This window comes from Chenopodium quinoa, unplaced genomic scaffold (assembly GCF_001683475.1).
Source record: "Chenopodium quinoa cultivar QQ74 unplaced genomic scaffold, ASM168347v1, whole genome shotgun sequence".
Lineage (NCBI taxonomy): Eukaryota > Viridiplantae > Streptophyta > Magnoliopsida > Caryophyllales > Amaranthaceae > Chenopodium > Chenopodium quinoa.
In genome coordinates this window covers 3,237,289-3,254,361 of record NW_018744633.1, presented here as the reverse complement: position 1 = coordinate 3,254,361, position 17,073 = coordinate 3,237,289, and the positions used below count along the sequence as shown (strand labels likewise).

The 17,073-nt window shown below is 35.9% G+C and overlaps 2 protein-coding genes across 2 annotated transcripts; both read left to right on the top strand.

Moving 5' to 3' along the window:
• Positions 1–1,168: 1,168 nt before the first annotated feature.
• On the top strand, positions 1,169–7,848 carry LOC110701029 (protease Do-like 10, mitochondrial). The gene is made up of 8 exons (XM_021878610.1): positions 1,169–1,763; positions 2,324–2,569; positions 2,882–3,077; positions 3,709–3,968; positions 4,318–4,445; positions 4,859–5,062; positions 5,726–5,776; positions 7,283–7,848. The coding sequence occupies exons 1-8, from the start codon at positions 1,325–1,327 to the stop codon at positions 7,520–7,522; spliced, it is 1,764 nt and encodes a 587-aa protein (XP_021734302.1). The 5' UTR covers positions 1,169–1,324; the 3' UTR covers positions 7,523–7,848.
• A 690-nt stretch (positions 7,849–8,538) lies between these two features.
• Positions 8,539–11,353, top strand: LOC110701028 (L-ascorbate oxidase homolog). The gene is made up of 4 exons (XM_021878609.1): positions 8,539–8,931; positions 9,142–9,747; positions 9,977–10,489; positions 10,747–11,353. The coding sequence occupies exons 1-4, from the start codon at positions 8,678–8,680 to the stop codon at positions 11,045–11,047; spliced, it is 1,674 nt and encodes a 557-aa protein (XP_021734301.1). The 5' UTR covers positions 8,539–8,677; the 3' UTR covers positions 11,048–11,353.
• Positions 11,354–17,073: the final 5,720 nt, after the last annotated feature.

Sequence of the window (17,073 nt, the reverse complement as noted above, 5' to 3'; positions counted from 1 at the left end):
AAGTATGATATATTAACACTAATTTTCTTTTAGTAATAATCATAGGACAATATTATAGATACGCATTAATTAATTAATAAAAACATACTCTATTATTCTAAAACGAGTATTATCTATCAATAAAGTGGTACTACATATCCCGTCAAAAAAAAAAGAAAAAAAGTGGTACTACATATTATTTCCTTACTTGTATCGTGGTTAATTTAATTATAGCCATATTAAAATTCATTAAAATCTGTCAAGTGGTCCGTTTCAGATTACAAACATCAAACACCACTATTAAGTATACACATCATCAAACTCATTGACGTATCTGTACACAATCCAATAGAGAATTCAATTACGTTACATTCAACTATCATATAGAAATCAACTCATTGGGCGTGCAAAAACTAGCCAAATAGATAACATAAACTAGCCAAATAGTTAACGCCTTTGAAAGTAATTTAGCAATTACAATTATCCAGATAATTCGTCTAGTCATTTTAACATCATAACCAAAGAAAGGTGGAGGAAATCTCCATCTAACTATATTGTTGCATTATAAGGTTGATTTCACCTATTAGGCGGACATATATATGCTAGATTGCAATTTGTTCAGGGTTTTCAACTTTTCAAGACATGACCTCCACTTTGATTTTTGGGTTTAATTTGCAAGATTCGAGGTGGCCTAGGTATCACTTGTGTGCGCCACGCTAGGTTTTGATCTACATTAGGGAGAGTCAACACATATGAAAAGATATTAGGTCGTAAAAGTCGTGTAACTAGAGTAAGAATGAACAATTATCTCCGACAAGGTCTCTTTTGCTATGTAAGAGTCATATATATTAGTCCAATAACATCCTTTTAATTCTTCTTTCCTTCCAAAATGGTGGGTTGATCAGCTAGCTATTTACTTTGATCTAATCTAGGTCTAAGATGAGCTATTCATTCATATATTTTTTTTTCTTTTCTTTTCCGAATGATCCTTTTTCTAGGCTAAATGACTATATCACCATTAGGATATTAGATGACGGCTTTCATTCAAGTCTAGTTTGCTAATCTTAACTTAATTTTATTACACTTGATTTTTGTACACTGATTATTACGACCTAGCTACAAGTTTATTCGAGATTCACAAGTCATGACACATCATGAGAAAACTGGCTCGAGTCATTAAGCCAATCATCAAGTCCACAATATAGCTCAAACTCCAAAACCCTTCTACCATATGGGTGGCTAGCCTAGCGCACTTGACCATCTGTTCACACAGCAACAGGCTAACCCCTTAAACCCTGTTAAAAACCCCAAATCAACCGCAAAACACCATAGTCGGAGGAGAGCGATGCAAGGCCATAACCTCCGCCGAGCAGTCCACACTCTAACGTCTTCACTCTCTCTCCTCCACTCTCTTCGCCGTCGACCCCTTCTTTCTCTCTCCTCTTTCTCCATTCACAAACCTTACTCATTTTCCTCTTCTTCTAACCCCACTTCATTTATCAAAGATAATTGCTTAAATTTCCCCAAATATGTTGTTACTGGGGCAATTAATAATACCCATGTTCCCAATTTGTGCAAAAATGATGTGAATAATGATCAATTGGATGATCATGAAGTGGGGTTTGAAGAAGAAGAAGTTTCTGGGCATAAATTGACGGAGACGGATGTTTATGCTGCAGTTGAATTAGCTCTTGATTCCGTGATTAAGATTTTTACTGTTGCTAGTAGTCCTAATTATTTTCTTCCTTGGCAAAATAAATTGCAGCGCGAAACTATGGGTTCTGGTAAATTCACCCCCTTTTTCATTGAATTGTTATTCCATTTTATGTTTATTAATTCATTTTTGTTAAATAATTGTGGGTTTCAATTATTTTCATGTTTGAATTTGGTAACTGTTATGAACTTATGATTGTTAACAGCAGTTTGGGCTGTAGTATTTTGATAAATCTGTTGGAGCTTAATAGGGAAGAAATTTTGTAATTGAAAGTCTTGGAACAGTAATGTGATCACTATGCATTTATGAAATATTTAACCTGATCGAAAGACGACATATTAACTCATAGTTTTGCTGGGTTATGGAGAGGAAAGGGTGGGAGAGAGTGTTGAGTCTGTTGGTAGTGACTAGTGAGAAGTAAAATGGGAAAAATTAGAGAGTTGTGGAAGTAAAATAGATGATCAATCGCGTTCAATGCACGTTTCAAACTTATTGTTCCACTGATGGAATGTTATCGAGGTTTTGGGGAAGTATTACATTAAACTTAATTTGATTGCTTAACTGCTATATATTTTAAATTCAGTCATATATGAAGAAATAAACTTTGTTGATGGTATTGCTTTTTTGAAGGGTTTGTGATTTCTGGAAAAAAGATCCTGACTAATGCTCACGTGGTGGCGGATCACACGTTTGTGCTCGTTAGGAAGCATGGATGTCCTACTAAGTATAGAGCAGAAGTATTGGCAGTTGGACATGAATGTGATTTGGCTGTCCTAGTTGTTGAAAATGAAGAGTTTTGGCAGGGTGTAAACCATTTAGAACTTGGAGAGATTCCGTTTTTGCAAGAAGCTGTTGCTGTTGTTGGATATCCCCAAGGTAATGCTACATGGTAAATCTGTTTGGATTTTCATATTATGAAGTATTGTAGTAGATAGATGTCTGTTGCATACTTCAATCTCATCGAATACATATAAATTGTGTCTTCCACACACAAGTCACAAAATATTAGTGCACGTGCAATCTATGGTCTGGGATGAAGACTTGGACTTTTCTTGTTTATTTACAACCGTTAAGGCTTACAAGCAATGAGGAGAACTGAGCTATAGCCTGCATACATGTTGAATTTTTAAATGATTTATTATATTGGCTTGACCTAGGCAGCTGATAGCATTTTATACTCATCTACAGGAGGTGATAATATATCTGTAACAAAAGGTGTTGTTTCCAGAGTTGAGCCAACACAATATGTTCATGGAGCTACTCAACTCTTGGCAATACAAATTGATGCAGCAATTAATCCGGGTAATAGTGGAGGCCCGGCAATCATGGGAGATAAAGTTGCTGGAGTAGCTTTCCAGAACCTTTCAGGTGCAGAAAATATCGGGTGAGTATGCTGTGTGATTTCAATACGTATCTAGCTCTTGGACAAAGAAAATCACTTCAGCTAGGTGAGAGTGCTGATGTGGGAAATTGTTCTTTCTTTTGCCCCTTGCCTAGCACTTGTTAGTAACTCTGTTCTTACTTAAGTACTGCTTCAGCAAATCAATTTATTGACAAGTTGAATTATTCTACTATAATTTTCAATGGTTAAATATACGTAGTTACTAAGTTTTGTTTTACTTATTATATAGATAGAGGTAATGTAGCTGATTGGGCTTAAATAATTAGTTCTTGTTCATGACACACACATGTAAGTAGATGGGTTACAAAGTGAAAACTTTCTTTCGGCTTCATCCGTACACAAATATCCACACTATTATTATTGCATGATTTTACAGTCATAGCCTTCATACGTGTCATAAACAAGTGGGGTTCTGATGGTATCTTGGGTAGCTTAAAATACAATCTTCTAATATTTTGAGAATGCTATAACTCTTCCAGAGCATTTCGTATATGTGACTATTACTGAATGGGTAGAGTAGTATCCCAACCAAATCATATATAATGAAAGCACATAGATAATGTAAGCATCTCCTATGTTGTTCTTTTACTTATATGTGCATAATCTGTTGCAGTTACATAATTCCCGTGCCTGTGATAAAGCATTTTATAGCTGGTATCGAAGAATGTGGTAAGTATGTGGGATTCTGTTCTTTAGGTTTGTCATGCCAAGCAATGGAAAATCAGCAGCTCCGAGAGCACTTTGGGATGGACAATGGAATGACTGGGGTGCTTGTGAGTAAAATTAACCCAATATCGGAAGCTCACAAGATTTTGAAGAGAGATGATGTTATTCTTGCGTTTGATGGTGTGGCTATTGCCAATGATGGGACAGGTACTTGTTCTCTGCAACTTTGTGATATTGTAAATCAAGAAAGCTTGTGCTTTGACTATTTATGTGTGATAGCCAGCAAAGAACTTTTGTATAAGGGATTCCCATAAAAGTAGCGAAGTATTGTATATTATTTTTTTCACTTATATTGGTGAATGAGATATCAATTTGTTTCAGCATGTTGTGTAATTACGAGTGAAAAGGAAGGTGTGTATATAACTTCTTCTTGCCTGTTTCCTATTAACAAGTCTTTTGAAAACTTTATTATTTTCTTTTGCGCTGGCATAGTGGCATGTAGAGTGCTTGCTGTTTTTCCTTTTCTGATATCCTGAAGTGATTACTACAATGGTAGTTCCTTTCAGGAATCGAGAGCGAATAACTTTTGATCATCTGGTCTCCATGAAGAAACCAAATGAGAAAGCTGAGCTGAAGGTGTTAAGGGACGGCAAAGAGTGCAACTTTTTGATAAATGTTCATCCTGTAAGTCAGAACCTTTTTTGTATTTTAACTTTTTTTTTTTATGATATGCTCTTAATATATGAATGACGGCAATGACCACACCTATGAAGAGCAGAACCTCACACAAATTCATGCAATTGTATACATGCACACTTGAACTCAAAGGGGATAGATCAGTCACTACTAGATACTTATGATCTAGTTGGGTTGCTTTAATGACCTAAAAAAAATATTATGATGGAGCAGGCCCTTAACCTCATGAACCCAAAGAATGCCATATACCTTTATTTAGAGAACTAGTGATTGGGTTGTGGTTTTGGTATTGTGCCTCTGGTGTTGTTGTGAACTTGTTTGAATTTATACGTTTTTTTGCATTTATCATGGCAACAATTCTCTACAGATGATATTTACATTGGCTTAAAATTCTCTTGCAGTTGCAACCATTGGTTCCTGTCCATCAATTTGATAAGCTGCCTAGTTACTACATATTTGCTGGTCTTCTTTTCATCCCTCTGTCCCAGCCATACCTCCATGAGTATGGAGAAGAATGGTATAATGCCTCTCCACGTAGATTGTGTGAACGTGCACTCAGAGAACAACCCAAGAAGGCTGGTGAACAGCTAGTCATATTATCGCAGGTATCTTTTTACAAGAGACAAATTTCATATGTAAGCATTAAACTGTTTTTGAATGCGTCAGTGAGCCCTTCTTGGATACACTACAGTTTTTTCTTATTCATCTCTGCATTCCTCCCCCTTTCTTCTGTCTTCCAGCAAGATCTTTTTGAAGTTTGGTGGGTTTAGGCCTAATTATATCTATTACCTGAATATACATCGGCAGATTGCACTACTGCAAAATCCACCATTTACCTAGTATTGTTTGAAGGCAAAATTTAATATTCTAGGTAAGTGAGATTGAGAATCGGTGAGGAAACTGTGTATCTGACCTTGAAGATAAACTTGTGATAGCTTTTCTGAAGAAATTATCTAGCTTTTTTAGTGGTATTTAGAAGAGACTGCTGGTATCGCATGCCCTTTGTTCTTGCTGTATCTCATCTTTCAGTCATTGCAAAATCTAGCTTTCTGACAAGTTGACCATTCAAATCTTTCTGGTTATATCATAGTAAATCAAAGGAAACCAAACTAAAACACAATTGGCCAAGCTTTCACAAAACTGTGAGCTACCCAACCCACTCTTTTCCTTGTGCCCCCCTCTTTTGTATCTACATTGGGTTCTGCTGTAAATTTACTACTTTGAGTAACTATTATTTAATGGTTTGCTGCTGATACCTTCTATTTCAGGTTCTGATGGATGATATTAATGCAGGATATGAGCGTCTTGCAGAATTGCAGGTACTTTGAGAAACTTTTTATGAAAAGATTTATCTTATATTTGATGCTTCTAGCCCGCAATTTCCAAAATGATTGTGAACTTTCTCTGACATGATGTTAGTGATTTCTCCTTGCAAATACTCTAATACTGTCTTCGTTCCAGATTAAGTGGGAATTCTGACTAGAAATTTATCACTCTATTAGCTACTCCATGACATGGGAGTTGCATTCTGTAGTCCTTATAAAGTTGACATCATTGAAGTCAGCTAAAAGGAGTTAAGGCTAGTATTAGACGACTGAAGACCATGTATATACATTTCACTTCACATTAGTGACCTACTAGATGTACTTCAGATATTGCCTTGTGCGACCCCCAAGGTTTCGATTGGCCATTAAGGGGCATTCATTCTTGGAACTTTATAGACCTATTGATAGGCTTCGTATCCAACCAACTTATATGACATTAGAGGACACCCAACACACTCACTTCAATTATGGAAAAAATTCCAAAACTGCCCGAAAGCGTGGACGTGGATTATAGTCTTTAATTTTGGACGATTTTTGGCCTTTTTTTTGACCCGGAGAGGAAGTAGGTTGGGGTGCTTCTCACAGACCCCAAGACCCCCCCCCCCCCCCAGTGTACTTATGCTCCCTTTATTTGCTAAAGGCCACGACAGAACTTTATATGACTTAGTAGTGGTCATATATGGTTTCCAACAATATAATATGACCCCAATATCCATCCCATACAATCTTGACATTTTTCGACATCGGGTCCCAAAACCTCTAAATTTGTCCCAAAACCTTCAATTTTGGACAATTTTAGATTTTTCCGGACTCGGAAAGAAAAATGGTTGAGGTTCTTTTCATAGATCCCCCGACATTCTAGGAGGCCATTAGGGTGGTTGAAGTTATCCACTTTGCCTTTAAACCGTCACTTTAGCCTTTTTCATACGCGCCTCCTTTAATTAACTAAAGGCTACCACGACTTTTATGTGGCCAATTACTAGGCATATATGGTTTCAAACAACATTATATGACTATGGGATGCGTTCGCTACAATCCCGAGATTTTTCAACACTGGGTCTTGAACCTCCAAAATTGGTCCAAAAGCGTTAATTAGTCTTTAGTTTTGAACACTTTTAGACCTTTTTTTGGATCTTGAAATGAAACAAGCGAGGGTATTTCCCATGGACCTCACAAGTCACAACACCCCGGTTTTTAGCTGATGTCTTTTGAGTGATATCACATATGCTTAGATCTACTTTAGTTCAGCTTCAACTTTTGTGGGGATATTGAAATGAAGAAGGCAGGGAGAAATAAACTTGTTGAATGCTTGGGCATTATTTTTTCCTTCTGATGACCATAAACAAAGATTAGTTTTACAGGCTAAAAGAACATAGCCACCTTCCCAAACTATGTTTTTCTTAGTTGATTGCTCTTTTGTTCTTGTACATGCTACGGTGTACATGCAATACCTTTGATTCCTCTCCGTTTCAGTGTCTGACAAAGATGTATGTTGAGCAGGTGAAAAAAGTAAACGGAGTGGAGATTGATAATCTAAAACACTTATGCCAGCTTGTAGAGGAGTGCAAAGAAAAGAACTTGAGGATTGATTTGGATGATGATAGAGTTATTGTATTGGACTACCATAAAGCTAAGCTTGCAACTTCTCGCATTTTGAAGCGACATAGGATCCCTTCTGCTGCATCTAGTGATCTCGTTGAGAGTGAAGAGGAAGAAAATGTTGCTACATCTCAGAACTGATATATTCTTCCCAGTTTTGGCCTATAGGTTTTTGTAGTTCTACGTAATTCAAGAACGCGATAATTCAAATTATTGTACCAATGATATTCATCCTTTCCTAATGAGCTAATGGTGAGGGAACATGCAGAAATATTGGTGAAGCGCCTTGTATCCTAAGGTGCTTAATCAAATATTTGAGGCTGTCAAGGTAATTTGTCTTACGCTTACCTGTATACTACCATACAGAGTACTGTTCTGTTAAGCTTATAGCTTCATTTTTGGCCGAACAGTGAAATTAATATTTCGTGCTTCCTTTGTTTCTTAATACACGCAACAAGTTGACTTTATTATACATTCATTAAAAGTCAACTTATAACAGGGGAAATTATAAGCAGGGGAAAATGCAAACATTAGCAAGTATTTTTTTAAAGTTCCACTATGACTTGAAACCTTATAGTAGATAGTTAGATACCAATAATCCGAAACATAAAAACATTAAATTTAATCGAATCATTATTAAATTTATACATCAATATATATATAATATTGCACAGTACATTTTTTGCTATGTTCTTGTATATTGTATACTATGTTATTCGTATTTCGTATACATATATGCTTTATTTAAGATGATTTATTTTATAATAATCCGTAATTTATATTTTAGAAGTGCAGTGGGAGATTGTTGTTGACCATGTCAATTCAAGGTAGTTTGAAATTCCACAACCAAATTACCATAATTGCACATAAAATACAGTACTAAATATAGATCAACAAAAAATTGTCAATCTACCATTTAAAGACAAAAGAAATTGAGAGGCTTTAGGACAATACAACCGCAAAATTAGAATAAGGAAAAAAAGAGAAAAAAAGAACAAATGTACTAATCTTAGATTGTTAACCATACTTAGAACTTTGATGATGAGAAAATCCAAAATTAGGAAGAATTTGGAAGGCTACCCTTATTATTAGGAATATCTCCATCTTCAATACCTTTAGTATAAAGAAGGTTAATGGCGATATTGAAGCTTGAGCTAACAAGCCTCGAGCAGGCTAATCCTCTTAAACAACATACTAAGCATTATAAAGAAGAAATTTTCATTTCAAAGAATATAATTTAAGGGAGGCCTTAAGATTAATTTATCTTGTTAGCTCTGTAATATATATTTGTACAATATGGGAAAGAGTACAACCGCCTTGTCTTTGTTACCATGGCTACTTTCCATGGTTGTGATGATCGTTCGAGCTGAGGATCCTTACCTGTTCTTCGATTGGAAGGTTACCTATGGTACTCGTTCTCCCCTCGGAGTTCCTCAACAGGTTGTTCTCATTAATGGAGAATTTCCCGGTCCTAACCTTAACACAACCACCAATAACAACATCGTTGTCAATGTGTTCAACCACCTCGATGAGCCTCTCCTATTCCACTGGTTTGTATAGTCTTGTTGCTCATTTGGTTTGCACAATTCACATTATTTTTCCTAAGGCCATATTCACCTCTGCCTATGCAAATACCGCGAATTAATGATACAAGAATGAATGATACCATTACATCTATATATAAGATCCAAATTGAAAATTTTACAAAAAATATATATATTTTTTGACTTGTTTTTCATCTTGTTAAATTTTTTTGGTAGGAGTGGTATTCAACAGAGGAAGAACTCATGGCAAGACGGTACACCCGGAACAATGTGCCCGATTCTACCGGGGACAAACTACACGTACCGGTTCCAGGTTAAGGATCAAATTGGAAGCTACTTCTACTTCCCAACAACCGGCTTCTTAAGGGCAGCAGGAGGATTTGGTGGGCTAAGAGTGAACAGCCGTCTGTTGATTCCTGTCCCATTTGCTGATCCCGAGGATGACTACACCGTCCTTGTAGGAGACTGGTACCAGGACAGCCACACCGCGCTGAGGAAACGCCTTGACAGTGGCAAGTCTCTTGCTAGGCCTGATGGTGTGTTGATGAATGGTAGGCAAGGCAAGGTAGGTGATGCTAAGGAGGAGCCTCTCTTTACCATGAAGCCCGGGAAGACGTATAGGTACCGAATTTGCAATGTTGGAATGAAGAATTCTATCAACTTTAGGTTCCAAGGTCACAACATGAAGCTTGTCGAGGTTGAAGGGTCTCACACTGCTCAAAATGACTACGACTCCCTCGATATCCACCTTGGACAGTGTTACTCTGTGCTTGTCACTGCTGATAAAGATCCTAAGGACTACTACATGATTGCATCCACCAGGTTCGACTTTATAATTTATAACCAACTAACAACTTAGACATTTAACACAGTGTACAATTAAAGTTTCAAACAATTTAAGGGATGCGACGACAGAAAAGTAAAGGCATTGCAACCTTACAATATCTAGCTTGACTCTTAATGTCTCGGTCATTTCAATTTTGGGTCAAGCACTCGAAGTTGTTATAAAATGTGACATGCTAACATTGTTACGTGACCTTAATTTTTGTAGGTTCACCAAGTACCACCTTCAAGCAACAGGCATTGTGCGTTACGAAGGTGGAAAGGGTGCACCTTCAACGGCCCTTCCCGAGGCACCCGTGGGCTGGGCCTGGTCCTTGAACCAGTTCCGATCCTTGAGATGGAACTTGACCGCTAGTGCAGCCAGACCTAACCCACAAGGGTCTTACCACTATGGCCAAATCAACATCACTAGAACCATCAAGTTGGCTACCACTGCTGGCACCGTTGATGGAAAGCTTCGCTATGCCATCAACGGACACTCCCACACTGACGCCGACACCCCATTGAAGCTCCTCGAGTACTACCAAGTCGCGAACAAGGAGTTCAAATACGATGTCATCAAGGACGAGCCACCATCCAACATCGATTCCTTGGAGAAGTTCACCACAGGGCCTAATGTACTAAACGCCACCTTTAGGAACTTTGTCGAGATCATATTCGAAAACCACGAAAAGAGCATCCAGGCCTTCCACTTGGACGGCTACTCCTTTTTCCCTGTCGCGTAAGTACACATACATACATATACACACATATATATCGAGCACAATAATTCGTACACTAAGAAATAAAGCCTAACACATATATTTGTAGTCATACATGTTACATACTAACCTTCTAACAACGAACAATTTTAATAAAGCCTAATAACAATATTAGTACACTCTAGGAAAGCCTAGTAATATATTTGTTGTCATACATGTTATATTATGCTAACAACAATCGTAACATACTATTTTGTAACAAAATGTACAAAAACAGGATTGAAGTAGGCGAATGGACCCCGGAGAAAAGAAAGAACTACAACCTCCTAGACGCGGTGAGCAGGTACACGGTCCAAGTGTACCCCAAGTCATGGGCAGCAATCATGCTAACATTCGACAATGCCGGTATGTGGCAGCTAAGGAACGAGTCCCCGGAGAGGGCATACTTGGGGCAGCAGATGTACGTGAGTGTTTTGTCCCCGGAACGATCGCTAAGGGACGAATACAACCTCCCGGACAACTCCTTATTATGTGGTGTTGTCAAGAACTTGCCAAAGCCTCCACCTTACAGCATCTAAGTTGACAATTTAATAATTCGAATCGTACACAAAAATAGCAATTTTTTTTCCTACAATTTTTTTTTTCCTTAAGAATTTGTTATGGGGTTTAAAATTTTTTCATGGAAGAATTTGTCATTATTAAGATTTTAGTAGAGAAAATTGAAAAAGGAGGTGTCATTATTGAATGGCATCAACTGAGTGAGGCATTCTGTTGTATCTGTATTAGTCTTGGAGTTATTATAACATTGTATCCAAGCAATTTTTTATTTCAATGCCAAAAACACAAAAAAAATTTGTTCAATATTTTTATCTTCCATGAATAAATGCTAAACTTTTTTAATAATTTGTGATATATATATAAATATATATTTTTTATTTTCTATTGATTGGAAATGATCATGGATGTATAAAGTACTCAATTAGTCATCATAGCAATATAATGCTATTTTATTTAATAAAAAAAGCATATCACAAAAACAAGAATCAATTATCATAAAAATCAACACATGTATATTATAACTTTTTTAATAAGAAGTTTTTATTGGCCCTTTCGTTTCACTCTTTATACTCTCATTAGTTTATTTAATTTGTTGAATTTCTAAAAGAAAAAAGGCTTCTTATTAAAAAAAAAAACAAGTGATAATATAAAGAGTGGTTTAGGGCTTCTAAAAACGAGTATTCTAAGTTAAACAATCATGAATATGATTATTATGTTCAAAAGTTACAAATGCTTAATATTTTTTTTTTTTTTTTTTTGACAATAGCAACTGTAACAACAAAAAAACAACTACACATTAGAAATAGTAACACGACACTTTCTTGATATTTCATTAGCCTTTTGAACCTGTTCTCGTGGGACTTTCAGGATTGCACATCTGTTGAAAGTCGCACCCACTTCTTTAATCTCTTTTACCATCCAAGCAATGGCAACGATCTTACCCAATCAATCCTGTAGGTCGTTAATGAGTGAGACATAGTCGAAAAGAAGCAGGATCCCATCCTTACCTTGTGTTTGGGCCCATTTCATAGCTTCGAGACAGGCCCAAGCCTCACATTGAATAACTGATGAGGCAGCCCCACGCTTCCCTCCCTTACTCATAGGATTATCCTGTTCATTCCTTATGACCGCCCAGCCAATTCTTGCCCTAGTGGACCTCTTGTCCCATGACCCATCTACTTCTATAGTGAAGTTATCAAATCCCACCTTCTCCCTTTCCAGTTGCACATAATTGAACCATGGGGGAATAACTGGATCATCCCTGGAATGCTTAAGTTAATTAAAGAGCAAAAATGACACATCTCACGATCTTTTATCACAAATTCACGATGACATGTTCTTTTATATATGTATTTGTTTTCTTTTACGTATGAAGTTGATTTATAGTTATTAGGAAGCATGAAATTTGAGGAGATAAAATTTGTTGTATACAAGTATACAATACACACACTATTTTTTTTTTTAGGTGTATAGAGTCACGAACAGTGTTATGTAAACATGTAGTATCTCCACATAATTTTTTGTATATCAGTATGTTAATTTGTGGTTGGTGCACCCGGGTGCACCATGCGCATGGTGCGCCCAAAAGAACATTTAGTATATTTAAAAGAACATGGGTAAAAAATGAGCATGTTTTTATTTTCTTGCAACTGCAAATCCATCACTCTCTTCTCCTGCAATTTCTCACTCCTCTTTCCCTTCCTATCACTCTCTTTATTGCTGCCAATTTTTACTCTCCTTTACACCATCGTTTTCATTTAAGAATTTCAATGAATTTGGGTAAAAATCATTTCCAAAGTACTCATTTTCTCTCTCCATAACTTTTCTCTCTATCCTTTTCTATTTTTCAAAAAAAATTCAAAATAGCAAAATTGTTCATCTTCAAAGTGAAACCCAAGAAAAAAATTGAACTTATTTCAACAATTCAACCTTCAAACTTAAACAAATGGTGGATTCAAGTAAAATGTAAGTATAAATTTTGTACATGCAAATTGTTTTTCGTCAATAATTTTAAAGTCAAAGTGTTTAATTTTGTGAATTTGGGGTTTTTTTTTAAAAAAATAATAATAATTAAAGCTATAAAGTACAAGTTGTTCAAAAAAGAACAATTAGAGGAGAAAGAAGAATAGTAATGAATTGAAGCCAACTGGAAGATAACCAAGCAAGGTTAATTTTTCAAACACTAGCTTGTTCTTTTTCAAACACTAACAAGTTCTTTTTATTCCATGTTCTTTAAAATATGCGTAATGTTCTTTTCGGAGGTCATGTTCTTTTGTTGAACACTATTATGCATGTTCTTTTTCAAATACTAGCATGTTCTTTTTCAAACACTGGCTTGTTCTTTTTCAAACACTAACATGTTCTTTTTATTCCATGTTCTTTAAAATATACCTAATGTTCTTTTCGAAGGCCATGTTCTTTGCCAAACACAAATATGTTCTTGTGTTGAACACTATTATGCATGTTCTTTTTCAAATACTAGCATGTTCTTTTTCAAACACTCGTATGTTCTTTTTTTTTTTTTTTTTTTTTCCTCATGTTCTTTAAAATAAGTCTAATGTTCTTTTCGGGTGCACTATACTATTTTCATCAATATGTATGTAGTCTATAAAAATACAAACTCCAAATGTTTTCCTTAATTTTTTTTGATAATTTTTTTTTTTTGGAATAAACCACTCTTTATTTATTCACTTCTCTAATCAATTTGTTTGTCTTTGAAAGATAAAATCTCTCTCTTTCTCTCATCTTCTATTGTAATATAATAAAGGTTACAAAATTGATAGCTTACAATATATACATCACTCGAAATAAAAATTGTAATTACTGAAAAGTAGGATTCAAACCAAAACCTCCAAAATTTCTCAAAAAGCGTGGATATTAGCCTTCAATTTTTGAATTTTTCGTCTTTTTTTTCGCCAGTAAAAAATTCCCGAAATGTTTACCATGGTTCCTAATACTCTCCGGGGGTCCAATTGGGTAGGTGGAACCATCCAATTTGTCTTTAAACGACCAATTTACCGGTTTACATCTTGCACCGATTTCATTAACAAAACCCTACCACGAACATTTATGACAACATATAATGATCATATATGGTTCCAAACGACATTATTTGACCCCGAAAATTATCCCCTAAAATCTCAAGCCTTTTCGACACCGGGCCCCGAAACCTCCAAAATTTCTCAAAAAGGCGTGGATATTAGCCTTTAGTTTCGGAATTTTTTTGACTTTTTTTTCGCCTGAAAATAAAAATTGCCAAAATGTTTACCATAGTATCTAATATCCTTCGGGAGTCCAATTGGGAGGGTGGAACCATCTAATTTGCCTTTAAACGACCAAATTACCGGTTTACAACTTACACCGATTTCATTAACTCAAGCCTAGCTACCAGGAACATTTATGACAACAAATAATGATCATATATGGTTCCAAACGACATTATATGACCCGAGATGTATTCCCTAAAATCTCAAGTCTTTTCGACACCAGGTCCCAAAACCTCAAAATTTTCTTAAAAAACGTGGATATTACCCTTCAATTTTGGAAAATTTTGATTTTTTTTTTCACCTGAAAATTAAAATTGGTGAAATGTTTACCATGGTCCTTAATATCCTCCGGAAGTCCAATTGGTTGGGTGGAACCATCAAATTTGCCTTTTAACCACCAATTTACCGGTTTACATATTGCACTGATTTTATTAACTCAAGCCTACCACGAAAATTTATGACAACATATAATGGTCATTTATGGTTTCAAACGGCATTATATGACCCCGAGATATATCCCCTAAAATCTCATGTCTTTTCGAAACCGAGCCCCAAAGCTTTCGAAATTTCTCAAAAAATGTGGATATTAGCCTTTAATTTTGGAATTTTTTGAATTCATTTTGCCCGGAAATAAAAATTGCCGAAATGTTTACCATGGCCTCTAATACCCTCCGGAAGTCCAATTGGGTGGGTGGAACCATCCAATTTTCCTTTAAACATATAATTTACCGGTTTACAACTTGCACCAATTTCATTAACTCAAGCCTACCACGAGCATTTATGATAACAAATAATGATCACGTATAGTTCCAAACGACATTAAATGACCCCGAGATGTATCTCCTAAAATATCAAGGCTTTTCGACATCGGACCCCGAAAGCTCCAAAATTTCTCAAAAAGCGGGGATATTAGCGTTAAATTTTGGATATTTTAGACTTATTTTCGCCCAGAAATAAAAATTGCTGAAATTTTTACCATGGTCCCTAATACCCTGGGGAGTCCAATCGGGTGGGTTGAACTATCCGATTTGCCTTTAAACGATCACCGGTTTACAAGTTGCACTAATTTCATTAACTCAAGCCTACCGCGAACATTTATGACAACATATAATGATTAAAAATGGTTCCAAAAGGAATTATATGACCTCGAGGTGTATCCCCTAGAATTTCATGACTTTTCGACACCAGTACTGGAACCTTCAAAATTTCGCAAAATGCGTGGATTCAATTTTGGAAATTTTTGACTTTTCTTCACCCGGAAATAAAAATTTCTGAAATGTTTACCATATTACCTAATACCCTTCGAGAGTCCAATTAGATTTGTGGAACCATCCTATTTGCCTTTAAACGACCAATTTATTACCGGTTTACTTGCAGCGATTTCATTAACTCAAGCATACCACGAACATTTATGACAACAAATAATGATCATATATGGTTCCAAATGACATTATATGACCCCGATATGTATTCCCTAAAATTTGCCTATAAACGACCAATATAATTTACCAATTTACAAGTTGCACTGATTTCATTAAATCAAGCCTACCACGAACATTTATGACAACATTTAATAATCATATATGGTTGTAAACAGCATTATATGATCACCCTGAGATGTATCCCTTAAAATATTAAGACTTTAAGACAGCGAGTCCCGAAACCTCCAAAATTACTCAAAAAGCGTGGATAAAAATTAGCCTTCAATTTTGGAATTTTTTGACTTAATTTCACCCAGAAATAAAAATTTTCGAAATGTTTACCATGGTCCCTAATACCCTCCGTTCGTCCAATTGGCTGGGTTAAACTATCCAATTTGCCTTTAAACGGCCAATTTATCAGTTTACAACTTGCACCAATTTCATTAACTCAAGCCTACTATACGAACATTTATGACAACATATAATGATCATATATGGTTCCAAATGGCATTATATGACCCCGAGATGAATCCCCTAAAATATCAAGACTTTTCTACACCGATCCCAAAAACCTTCGAAATTCCAAAAAAAAAAAACGTGGATATTAGCCTTCAATTTCGAATTTTTTTTGACTTATTTTCGTCTGGAAATAAAAATTTCCAAAATGTTTACCATGATTCCTAATACCCTCTAGGAGTCCAATTTGGTGGGTGGAACCATCCAATTTGCCTTTAAACGACCAATTTACCGGTTTACAACTTGCACCGATTTCATTAACTCAAGCTTACCACAAATATTTATGACAACAAATAATGATTACATATAGTTCCATACGACATTATATGACCCCGAGATGTATCCCTTAAAATTTCAAGACCTTTCGACACTGGGCTCTGAAACCTCGAAAATTTCACAAAAAGCGTGGAGTCTTCAATTTTGGAATTTTTTTACTTTCTTTCGCCCGGAATTAAAAATTGCCGAAATGTTTACCATGGTCCCTAATACCTTCCGGGGGTCCAATTGGGTGGATAGAACCATCCAATTGTCCTTTAAACGACCAATTTACCGGTTTATAACTTGCATCGATTTCATTAATTCAAGCCAACCACAAACATTTATGACAACAAATAATGATCATATATATATGGTTCCAAACGGCATTATATGACCCTGAGATGTATCTCATAGAGTTTCAAGATTTTTCGACACCGGGCCCTTAAACCTCCAAAATTTCTCAAAAAACGTGGATATTAGCCTTCAATATTGGATTTTTTTGACTTTTTTTCGCTTGAAAATAAAAATTGCTGAAACGTTTATCATGGTCCCTAATACCCTCCGAGAGTCCAATTGGGTGGATGG